The sequence below is a fragment of the Schistocerca nitens genome, chromosome 4, assembly GCF_023898315.1.
Source record: "Schistocerca nitens isolate TAMUIC-IGC-003100 chromosome 4, iqSchNite1.1, whole genome shotgun sequence".
Classification (NCBI taxonomy): Eukaryota; Metazoa; Arthropoda; class Insecta; order Orthoptera; family Acrididae; genus Schistocerca; species Schistocerca nitens.
Window position 1 is genome coordinate 564,467,903 of NC_064617.1, and position 12,840 is coordinate 564,480,742.

Consider the following 12,840-nt stretch of genomic DNA (forward strand, 5'->3'; position numbering starts at 1 on the left):
GCCTAATTTTAGAGCAGATAACAATAAATTCCAGCATGATGCGTAACTTGACACGATCATAGATTTAACACGACATAAAAAGTGACTGCTTTAAACATCTCGATTTCCATACTTTACCGACCAACGTCATTGTTGTTGATGCAACTGTCTGTTGCGGACCTGTGTTCACCAAAATGTGAGAGGTGCGCTCAAAATGACATGCGTTCTGCACGTAGTCTTCCTCGTGTAGTTGCCCCTTTAGTTTTCTCTGCGTTGTAGGGCAGGTAAAGGTTACGAAGGCTTCAATAAGAGACTCGAGAGGGGTGCTGAATGTTAGAAGTGTACAGGTAAATTTATGGAAATTTGTGGTAAGATCTTATGGGACCAAACTGCTGAGGTCATCGGTCCCTAAACCTACACACTACTTAACCTAACTTAAAATATCTTACGCTATGGACAACACACACACCCTTGCCCGAGGGAGGATTCGAACCTCCGACGGGGGAAGCCGCACGGACCGCGTCAAGGCGCCCATGACCGCGCGGCGTACAGGAATTTGGGGGAGGACGGGAGGAGACATCGAAAGCAGAAGTACACACACGCCCTAACGGTCCTTCCACGTTTCGCTGAAGTTTGCCTATAATGGTAAGTTTTCAGCCGGTGTGAGAAACATTGTCCACATCATTCAGCTAGTGCAAGGATCCTTAAGTTGCGCTTCCATCTCATACACATTCTCTGTACCCTCCCGCCTAGCGCTACTACGAGGGAAGTTTGAATAACATTAGAACCTTCCTTCATGCATTCATCAGGTAACAGTCGTTAAGCAGTACCAGTGTTAAGATGACAGGGTGTTCTATAAAATATGCTGAGACACGGAACTCACTCGAAGTATTTAACCTTCGATCATACTGCAAATTACTGACTTAGCTTCTCATTGACTTCGTTACAGTTAAAGTGAAGAAAAACTGAAACAACTATTTTAAAAAGAAAATTTATATTAAGTTTTTAAAAAGGCCAAGATTTTATTGGAATGTTGGTTCAAATGGCTCTGAGCACTATGCGACTTAACTTCTGAGGTCATCAGTCGCCTAGAACTTAGAAAACTAATTAAACCTAACTAACCTAAGGACATCACACACATCCATGCCCGTGGCAGGATTCGAACCTGCGTCCGTAGCGGTCGCCCGGTTCCAGACTGTAGCGCCTAGAACCGCACGGCCACTCCGGCCGGCTAATGGAATGTTAAAATTTTTTTACCTGCTGCTCGATAAACATACAGCTTTGGGACAGGGAATATTACTGATTATACACCTTTCTTAGGCCACGATCATACAAATGTCGCCTAGGAAGTGTTACACTGCGCTGTTATCAATGACGTACTACTACACAATATTTCACTGAATTGGCAGCCAGGAAGTGGACAAAAAAGTGATTACAATTATTAAAGCACGAAAATACTCTTCCAAAGCTAGTTAAAAGGAAGTAGGTTTCGCGGTAATTTGTCATCTAGTCAACGGCGCACATCGTTTGTTTGAGAAGGGGTGCTGTTGTTGACTACGAAATTTGGAGGCTGGTGATAGGATAGGGTGGGGTGGGGAGGGGGTACTTTTCACAAAACAAATGTAATACAAACGTTGTGAATGGTGGTGGTGGTGGTGGTGGTGGTGGTTGTTGTTGTTGTTGTTGTTGTTGTTGTTGTACGTGCTTCTCTCCAGGCAGATTTTGCATTGTAATCACCCAGAACATTAATTCAAAGGTGTGACTTCAGTACGCGGTCAGTATCATTATCAGGACGTGACATATGATATCCGAGTCGACAACACGGACGTAACTACTTTTAAAGCACTAAAGCACCCGATAAAATGTGCAGTCACGCTGAGAACAAGCAGCGCCTTGCCGTCAGAGAGAATGGAGGGATAAAGATTAAACAGAGAGAGGGGAAAATAAAATCGACCTCGATATATGTTCATATGCACGCATCATGTTGACGGTCAACACATGTACCTTGTAACTATTCATTTGAATGCGAGCTAAATGGATTTCGGCCCCTTCAGACAGTGCCAACAGCTCACAGCTATACGGAGGTTACTTGACTTGACCAGAGCACCATCCCAAGGAGAAAACTAGCATCTGCTTCGCGAAGGGAAAAGGGCTACAAATTAAGTGGAAAGTAGCCATCCTACTCGGAGAAACTTCACAGCTGCAATCAGTTTGCTGTTTGAGCCCATCCTATGCAACTCCATTTTCAGGAGACAGTGCGTTCCTGACTCTAAACACTTTTCCTTAAGTCTCCTACACTAAGAGCAATGATAAAGGTAGTGTGTGTGTGTGTGTGTGTGAGATATATATATATATATATATATATATATATATATATATATATATTTTCTTCCTGAATGCCAGGGAACGTGCAGCGGCTGGTAGAAATGCAGAAGCGAGCGGCTACCCGCGTGGTGCAGTGCAGGCAGGCCGCAGTGAGTCACTCAACGCGATAAGTCAGTATCTGCGGCACGGCTGCAGCCCAGCACGTTCAGCAGATAGTTTCACGCCTGCAACTGTGCTTTGTGTCTGACGTCACACATCCACTACGCGTTCTTGCCAGTTCCTATTGGCCGTTACTGTTCAAATTCGCAGTGTAGCGTCGTCATTTTCTACTTCTTCGTCATATTTAGAATTTTTCCCATTAAATGTCCACAACACCACTTGACTTGAATTTTCTCCAGACCTTACAATATACGTATTCTAAGAGTCGGTATGCTGGTTTTGTTTTGAGAGATCAGTTTCTCTGATTCGTTTCATTACGCCACATTCGTTTAACTTAATTTTTCCAGATGTTGCATATTCAACCACCATCTGGTTTCAGATTTTGGTCCCTATTTTCATGTTTTAATCTGTGAACTGTATTACTTTTTTACCATTTAAATTACATGCAGTACTGCTTGCTTTGGGGGTCGAGCAGCCCCACATTTATTTAGTCAATACTGAGCGACGTCACTGGGCTGTGGGTGACTGCGAACGAATGATTTGGAGTGATGAATGACGCTGTACCCGTGACAATCCGAAGGAAGCTGTTCGGTTTGGCGAATGCTTGTAACGTTACCTGCCAACGTATGTAGTGCCAACAGTGAAGTACGAAGGAGATGGTGATGTGTTAAGGGGGTGTTTACTGTTGGTTAGGGTGTGATCCCCTTATTGCACGTAAGAAAACGCTAAATGTGGAAGGATATGAAGACATTTTACAGCACTGTGTACAGTAGATGAACAGTTCCGAGAGGATTGTTCGTAACAACATGACAGTGCACCACGCCATCAAAGATGCATCTGTGAGGCAATGGTTTGTGGACAATGTTGTTGTTGTTGTCGTTGTTTTTGTTGTTGTCGTCGTCGTCTTCAGTTCACAGACGGATTTGATGCAGCTCTCCATGCTACTCTATCCTGTGCAAGCTTCATCATCTCCCAGTACCTACTGCAACCAACATCCTTCTGAATTTGCTTAGTGTATTCATCTCTTCGTCTCCCTGTGCGATTTTTACCCTCCACGCTGCCCTCCGATACTAAATTGGTGATCGCTTGATGCCTCAGAACGTGTCCCACCAACCGATGCCTTCTTCTTGTCAAGTTACAAATTTCACTTCTTCCCAATTATATTCAATACCTCCTCAATAGTTATGTGGTCTACCCATCTAATCTTCAGCATTCCTCTGTAGTTCGGAAGTTTCTATTCTCATCTTGTCCAAACTATTTATGGTCCATGTTTCACTTCCATACATGGCTACACTCCGTACAAATCCTTTGAGAATAGACTTCCTGACAATTAAAGCTATACTCGATGTTAACAAATTTCTCCTCTTCAGAAACGCTTTCCTTGCCATTGCCAGTCTACATTTTATATCCTCTCTACTTCGACCATCATCAGTTATTTTGCTCCCCAAATAGCAAAACTCCTTTACTACTTTAAGTGTCTCATTTCCTAATCTAATTCCCTCAGCATCACCCGACTTAATTCGACTACATTCCATTATCCTCGTTTTGCTTTTGTTGATGTTCATCTTATATCCTCCTTCAAAGACACAGTCCATTCCGTTCAACTGCTCTTCCAAGTCCTTTGCTCTCTCCGACAGAATTACAATGTCATCGGCGAACCTCAAAGTTTTTATTTCTTCTCCATGGATTTTAATACCTACTCCGAATTTTTCTTTTGTTTCCTTCACTGCTTGCTCAATACACAGATTGAATAACATCGGGGATAGGCTACAACCCTGTATCACTCCCTTCCCACCCACTGCTTCCCTTTCATGCCCCTGCCATCAGGTTTCTGTACAACTTATAAATAGCCTTTCACTACGTGTATTTTATCTCTGCGACCTTCAGAATTTGAAAGAGAGTATGCCAGTCAACATTGTCAAAAGCTTTCTCTAAGTCTACAAATGCTGGAAACGTAGGTTTGCCTTTCTTTAACCTATTTTTTAAGATAAGTCGTAGAGTCAGTATTGCCTCACATGTTCCAACATTTCTACGGAATCCAAACTGATCTTCCCCGACGTTGGCTTCTACCAGTTTTTATATTCGTTTGTAAGGAATTGGTGTTAGTATTTTGCAGCCGTAACTTATTAAATTGATAGTTCGGTAATTTTCACTTCTGTCGACACCTGCTTTCTTTGGGATTGGAATTATTATATTCTTCTTGAAGTCTGCGGGTATTTCGCCTGTCTCATAGATCTTGCTTACCAGATGATAGTTTTGTCATGGCTGCCTCTGGCAAGGCTATTAGTAGTTCTAATGTAATGTTGTCTTCTTCCGGAACCTTTGTTTCTACTTAGGTTGGTTGTATGGGTCGATATATCGCAGATTTGATATTCGAAAAGTTGAGGTCGATCCTCGACAACTTCATCTAGTATGCTGCTAAGCTTTGCAATAAGGAAACCACCTTATCATCTCAAATATCTCTGACGAAAGAAGTCGGTAATAATTGCATACAGAAAAATATACCGAGCGAGGTGGCGCAGTGGTTAGCACAATGGACTCGCATTCGGGAGGACGACGGTTCAATCCCGTCTCCAGCCATCCTGATTTAGGTTTTCCGTGATTTCCCTAAATCGTTTCAGGCAAATGCCGGGATGGTTCCTTTGAAAGGGCACGGCCGATTTCCTTCCCAATCCGTCCCTAACCCGAGCTTACGCTCCGTCTCTAATGACCTCGTTGTCGACGGGACGTTAAACACTAACCACCACCACCACTACCAGAAAAATATCTGTGTAGTTTGTAACCATTGTGGTAGGCTCAGGTGCCATTGTTTCTATCGTTGAAGTATGTGGACTGCATGGCTACCAATTTTCTTCGTTATCTACCGGTATTCGTAACTGTTCCCACAGGCTTAATTTAATTTCATATTCATTACTTCGAAGAGTAAAATATTTGAGCAGAACCTTCCTCATTACGCGCTTTCACTTTACATTGTTACCTCAGGGTTCTTTCTGACATTTCTACTGAAGCGCATGATCGACACGAAACGTATGTCTTTAGCACTGTACGAAGTGACGGAAACTGATTCTCCCCGCACCACCCATCAGCTTTCGAAAGCCCGAGAGCGTCTTCCTCTCTACCAGCAATACAAGGAAGCTGGCTCTGTAAAACGTTTAGAGACGTATCACTTTTAGAATGTTGCAGTAATTTGATGTTTTTATTTTTTAGTAATATTGTGGAAGATAAATTTAAATATAAAGGGGTCCTGGTACCTAGCATGTCCCACAGTCAACAAAATTGGGGGATATTGGTTGTTGTGTATTGTTTTAGAAGAAAATAGAAATACAGAACTGAATTTTAATTCCGTATACTTTTGTTTTGCTGCCTCAGTGTGCATGTCTACTGAGGTTATAAAGCATGAGTTCATGCTTGTTTTACAACCTGATACAGCCTGAGAATACGGGCTTTAGTAATTCCATGATAAGGAAAATAACTCAAGCGTATAGGGTCGGCGGCATTCCGACGTTCGTTCTTCCAATGCATCTTCCGCGAATGAAAAAGTAACATGGTAAAAGTATTTTAACTGTATCTAGAGTCATTCGGTTTTCTTTCGTAATAATCTCCTTGTGGTGTGGCTTTGCTTCTGAATTCGTCACTATCAAACTTCTTTCCTGTCGTCAGACAATATTGTATACATTGTACGATCGGATTCCATTAAATTGTTTCGCAAAATGTTTTGACGCACACGGTAAGTCGACTGCCGTCCTCTTTCGGCAATCAACAATCATTGTCGTACGTGGTGTGTGAATGGGCGTGGAGGATGAGGACATTTCGCTCTTATTCCAACGACTGACATTAAAAATATGGGAAATTTTTTGAAGCAGATGAATTTTAAGGTTTCGAATAAACAAATACGAATATTTCGAAACGTTAGGGTTGGGTGATAGCACAGAAAGATCTGATGAAGGAAAATGCTGGAACAATAAATAATGCAACTATATGATCGTTATAATGAGGCGAGGAGTGCAACTGAAATGAAAATACTTTGTCTTCTTTTAATTACAACACTTGTGGAAGACTTATATATAGTGGTTGCTCTTTGCCGCGATGTCCGCTATCAGAGTTGTAAGGAGTAAGCTAACCAATGTTCGCTGTTAGGGCTGTAGGGATGGCAGTTATCACTGAAAGAAATGTTCTTTTTGATCTCCAGTTTAACCTCACTGTTAAACAGCTCAGAATAACTAGTTTCTGAGTTAACAGATTATTGGTTGTTTATTGCTCTTATTTCAGCAATACACGTGGACACCGAACAAAGATCGAAAAAATTTTAAAACTTCTTCGCACTTTCGTGTTATATGTTCCAAGATATATACTATAAAAATATCAAACAAAATAGATAAATGAAGGAAAACTTAGTCTATCACCGTTCTCTCCTTTTGTTGAAAAGTAATGAGGGGTTGAATATTACAAGAAAACACAAGTATTCTCCTGCTGATACCAATTTTTTAAATATGTGCTCAAAAATCTTGTGGTATTCGATGATTATAACACTATTTAGGAATTGCAAATAGTCGGTGCTAAAGGGTGGAAACTGTCGTTGGAGGACTCATTTTCGTGTTTATTTCCGAGGGCTACAAGCAGATAAAGGGCACTATGTTGATACAGGCAGCAGATATACTACTTTATATTTATATTGTAAACTATAAGTGAATTGCTGATTCGTAATTTATTAATGTTGCTATAGCTTCCTTTTTCCTTTATAACTTCATAGAAATGACAGAAAAATAATAAACCTTTGTATAAAATTTGTAGCATTCTTGTAGTTTAATTATTTCGAAAGGAAAGCTCGTTTTCTTGTTTAAGATGTGCTTCTTAAAGGGAATTGGAATACAATTGATTTTTTTTCTTGAGGGAGCCAAAATTCTCTTTCGGAAAGTTTAGATGAACAAGTTAGATAGTAGACAAAGCAATTACCTGACAGTAGTTACAGTCTCAATAATGAATTAATCCATTGGCCAATATTTATTGTCCAGTCTGTTCATAGATACTTGTGTTCTAATGTGTTGATTCGTAAGTTGACTCCTTTCATTGATATCTTTCAAAGACTGTATGAATCGTTCAAAAGCTACGGAATTTCATACCAAATTCGCTTTTAAAATAATAACTTTATTTAAAAACTAAAAATCTTAGCACTACTAGTACCACAAACTGATACATCGGTTTTATATCTAGTTATTAGTAAAAAATAAAGATACCCCCTATAATCGAGACCAAACATATACCGCAAAATAGCGGTATCGGTTTTCACCGGTCGGTTTTTCTCATCCCTGCCCTGGGCTGTAGCGCCACCGCCAGCTGACATGCCTAGGAGCTGCTGGAACTACTACTGGCTTGCGTATAGTTGAATAGTTGCTTTATACAGGAAAGAGTATCAGATTCCAGGTTACGCGATTTTCGTTTTGTTTAAACTCAGCTACATAGTCAGCCTTTCACGTGCACTGGCCAGATTTCGCGACATTTGTTCTGTTCCAAATTTACAGTGTTAAATGGTATGAGATACACCAAGGAAAAGGTGAACCCGGTACTCAAGTTGTTCCAGAACAAAAGTCATGTTTATCGCACTTCGTCCGTGAAGATAAATATATAAAGGGTAGGAAATACTTAAAAGTCAGGTCGCCAGGATACCGGATCAACAGCCTGTATTCGAAAGAAAATACGGTGAGCTTGCTGTTAGTAATGAAATTTTCGGTGAAATTGTGATCAACGGTGGCGGAACAGTCTGCAGATTACACATACAAAAATCTGAAGATTTTTATTGCCTTACCCTCATTACAGCCTCGGAGACCGAAGTTACCGTGTATGTACCAGCGCTGAATATAAATCATTCTTGCAATGAAATCTCCTGAAATGGTTATTGTATTTTCACTTCCTTGAGTATACGGCGTGGAGCTTCGGCACCCTTTGGAAAAAGTCATAATAGCCCCCCTGCCCCCCACATATGTATAATGTGGACCGATATTAAATAAATTACTTACATCAACAGCAAGGTCCCGTAATTAATCTCCTTGACATTAAAGCCGTAATCGACTGCTTTAAAAAATGTAACAGGCTACAATCTGGATATGAGAATAAGTAAAGTTGCACTGTGTTCCAGTATCCAACGAATTACCATAAATTTCTTATTTACAATATCTCGAAACTTTTATCAATTCTCAGTGCTATTTCCTTATTCAAATCTTAAAACGAAACCCTTTTTCGTCTACATAAGCTCACAGATCTACTTTCATGATTCAAGAAAAATACAGAACATTTCATTTTTCTTCAAACCAAAGAGACAGGTAATATTTCCATTGTTACGCATTAAAAAGCAAAAAACAATTGTCTCTTTTGTAACGGAATATGCTGCCTCATATTTTAAATCTCTGACTCGTTGCAACGTTTACGTTACTCACTCCCAGATTTCACTTTAGTCGACGTCCATGGATTCGCTCTTTCAAATTCTCTTTAGTCAGTAAACGGTATTTGATGTTGCTGAGCAACAGTCACACAATAATTGTATGCCGTTTTCAAGTGCCTAAGTTTGTGATAAAGCAAGCATGATGTCCTGCAATATATGTTAATGACATAAACAGTCACTTGAAAATGGCTTAAAAGGCCGAAACATGGGTCGTAATTAAACAAACAGTAATACAGCCAAATGGCGGTGTGTTCATTTACATATCTCTTTAGTCACACCAGATGTCAAACCCTCTTCTGTCACGGATCGTCTCTTTCTTCCACGCGTGTTTCATACATTGATTTCGTGACGTGAAAACGAAAAAACAGAAATAAAATTCTACTCTCTCTGTTCACACGTGGTTTTAAAAACATTTCACTGAAATTGTATGACGTGTGTGCGCAAAGAAAATTACCTGCATTTCTGAAAGGAAAAAAGAAACACGCAGCTTGCGAACGGACTTCTCTCAGCGCACTGGTGGAAATCTACAGTAAGAGCGTTACCTTACAAGGTTTCTGGCGCATCGCTGTTTCATTGTGTGTGGGATAGGTAGTATCTGTAGTGATAGAGCAGCGCAGTCCGTAAGCTGACAGCAGCCGTGTCTGTCCGCAGTAAGATGACGCAGCGGCCGTCCCCGGAAGCGGCGGTGGCGGCGGCGGCAGCAGCCTCTCTCCCCGATTCGACGTCTGCGGAGCGCGTGGCGCGCTACAAGGAGGAGCGCCGGCGGCAGCTGGCGGCGCAGCTGGGGGCGGCGCCCACCGCCGGACCCGGCCCGCCCCCGCAGCGTCGCTTCATCTCGCGCGCCGGCTCCGCGACTGCCGCCTCCGCGACTGCCGCCTCAGCCTCAGCCTCCGCCTCCGCCGCCTCCGCCTCCTCGGGCGACGCCCAGACGGCCGCCGGCCCTCGAGTCCGCACGACGCGCACATCCCGCCTCCGCTCCGCGGCCACCGCCTCTAACGACTCCAGCCCCAACGCAGGTGAGCGCTTTGGAGTCCCACCTCCCACTGCTAACCGTCACCACGAATGGCGCCCATATTAGCGCATTTACACCCCCCCCCCCCCAAAAAAAGGCCACGAGGAACTACAGTGAGTTACGTACGAAGGCTTCAGGGGCAGTGCCTCGTCATCTTATAAAATATTTACGCTGAAGAGGCAAAGAAACTGATACACCCGCCTAATATTGCGTAGGACTCTCGCTAGCACGCAGAAATACCGCAACACGACGTGGCATGGACTCGACTACTGTCTGAAATAGTGCTGGAGGGAACTGACACCGGAATCTTTAAGGGCTGTCCGTAAGAGTACGAGGGGGAGGAGACGTCTTCTGAATAGCTCGTTGCAAGTCATCCCATAAATGCTCAATAATGTTCATATTCGGGGAGTTTGGTGGCCAGCGGAAGTGTTTAATCTCGGAAGAGTGTTCCTGGAGCCACTCTGTAGCAATTCTAGACGTGGTGCGTGTGACATTGTCCTGCTGGAATTGCCCAAGTCCATCGGAATGCACAGTGGCCATGAATGGATGGAGGTGATCGGACAGGATGCTTACGTCTCACCTGCCAGAGTCGTATCTAGACGTATCAGGGTCCCGTATCACTCCCCACACCATTACAGAGCCTCCACCAGCTTGAGAAGTCCGGGCCCATGCCCGTACACGTCCATCCACTCGATACAATTTGAAACTAGACTCGTCCGACCAGCAACGTGTTTCCAGCCGTCAACAGTCCAATGTCGCTGTTCACGGCGAGGCGTAAAGCTTTGTGTTGTGCAGTCATCGAGGGTACACGAGTGGGTCTTCGACTCCGAAATCCCGTATCGATGACTTTTCGTTGAATGGTTCGCACGCTGACGCTTGTTGATAGCCCAGCATTGAAATCTGCAGCAACTGTCGCAAGGATTGCACTTCTATCTCCTTGAACGATTCTCTTCAGTCATCGTTGGTCCCGTTCTTGCAGTATCTTTTTCCAGTTGCAGCAATGTCGGAAATTTGATGCGTTACCGGATTCCCGATATTCACGGTACACTTGTGAAATGGTCGTATGGGGAAATCCCCACTTCATCGCTACCTCGGAGAAGCTGTAACCCATCGCTCGTGCGCTGACTATAACACCACGTTCAGACTCACTTAAATATTGATATCCTGCCATTGAAGGAGCAGTAACCGATTTAACAACTGCGCCAGACACTTGTTGTCTTATATAGGTTGCGGCAGCGCCGTATTCTGCTTGTTTACATCTACAGGGTGTTTCAAAAATGACCGGTATATTTGAAACGGCAATAAAAACTAAACGAGCAGCGATAGAAATACACCGTTTGTTGCAATATGCTTGGGACAACAGTACATTTTCAGGCAGACAAACTTTCGAAATTACAGTAGTTACAATTTTCAACAACAGATGGCGCTGCGGTCTGGGAAACTCTATAGTACGATATTTTCCACATATCCACCATGCGTAGCAATAATATGGCGTAGTCTCTGAATGAAATTACCCGAAACCTATGACAACGTGTCGGGCGGAATGGCTTCACATGCAAATGAGATATACTGCTTCAGCTGTTCAATTGTTTCTGGATTCTGGCGGTACACCTGGTCTTTCAAGTGTCCCCACAGAAAGAAGTCACAGGGGTTCATGTCTGGCGAATAGGGAGGCCAATCCACGCCGCCTCCTTTATGTTTCGGATAGCCCAAAGCAATCACACGATCATCGAAATATTCATTCAGGAAATTAAAGACGTCGGCCGTGCGATGTGGCCGGGCACCATCTTGCATAAACTACGAGGTGTTCGCAGTGTCGTCTAAGGCAGTTTGTACCGCCACAAATTCACGAAGAATGTCCAGATAGCGTGATGCAGTAATCGTTTCGGATCTGAAAAATGGGCCAATGATTCCTTTGGAAGAAATGTCGGCCCAGACCAGTACTTTTTGAGGATGCAGGGACGATGGGACTGCAACATGGGGCTTTTCGGTTCCCCATATGCGCCAGTTCTGTTTATTGACGAAGCCGTCCAGGTAAAAATAAGCTTCGTCAGTAAACCAAATGCTGCCCACATGCATATCGCCGTCATCAATCCTGTGCACTATATCGTTAGCGAATGTCTCTCGTGCAGCAATGGTAGCGGCGCTGAGGGGTTGCCGCGTTTGAATTTTGTATGGATAGAGGTGTAAACTCTGGCGCATGAGACGATACGTGGACGTTGGCGTCATTTGGACCGCAGCTGCAACACGGCGAACGGAAACCCGAGGCCGCTGTTGGATCACCTGCTGCACTAGCTGCGCGTTGCCCTCTGTGGTTGCCGTACGCGGTCGCCCTACCTTTCCAGCACGTTCATCCGTCACGTTCCCAGTCCGTTGAAATTTTTCAAACAGATCCTTTATTGTATCGCTTTTCGGTCCTTTGGTTACATTAAACCTCCGTTGAAAACTTCGTCTTGTTGCAACAACACTGTGTTCTAGGCGGTGGAATTCCAACACCAGAAAAATCCTCTATTCTAAGGAATAAACCATGTTGTCTACAGCACACTTGCACGTTGTGAACAGCATACGTTTACAGCAGAAAGACGACGTACAGAATGGCGCACCCACAGACTGCGTTGTCTTCTGTATCTTTCACATCACTTGCAGCGCCATTTGTTGTTGAAAATTGTAACTACTGTAATTTCGAAAGTTGTCCGCCTGAAGATGTACTGTTGTCCCAAGCATATTGCAACAAACGGTGTATTTCTATCGCTGCTCGTTTAGTTTTTATTGCCGTTTCAAATATCCCGGTCATTTTTGAAACACCCTGTATCTGTACCTGAATACGCATGCTCAAACCTGTTTCTTTGGCGCTTCAGTGTAAAATGCTCTAGCACTACGACGATTTGAAGTTTCGGTCTTCCTCGGAGCATATACTGAAATGTTGGTT

The 12,840-nt window shown here is 43.3% G+C and overlaps 2 protein-coding genes across 2 annotated transcripts in view; both read left to right on the forward strand.

The window, feature by feature from the left end:
• The window catches only part of LOC126252429 (uncharacterized), a 615,381-nt gene extending 605,404 nt beyond the window's left edge, over positions 1 to 9,977 (forward strand). The window contains exon 6 of the mRNA XM_049953320.1: positions 9,551 to 9,977. Coding sequence (XP_049809277.1) covers positions 9,551 to 9,977 — 427 coding nt within the window. The remainder of the gene's footprint in view (positions 1 to 9,550) is intronic.
• The window catches only part of LOC126251867 (supervillin), a 695,256-nt gene continuing 692,254 nt past the window's right edge, over positions 9,839 to 12,840 (forward strand). The window contains exon 1 of the mRNA XM_049952554.1: positions 9,839 to 9,915. The gene's annotated coding sequence lies outside the window, so the exon portion shown is untranslated. The remainder of the gene's footprint in view (positions 9,916 to 12,840) is intronic.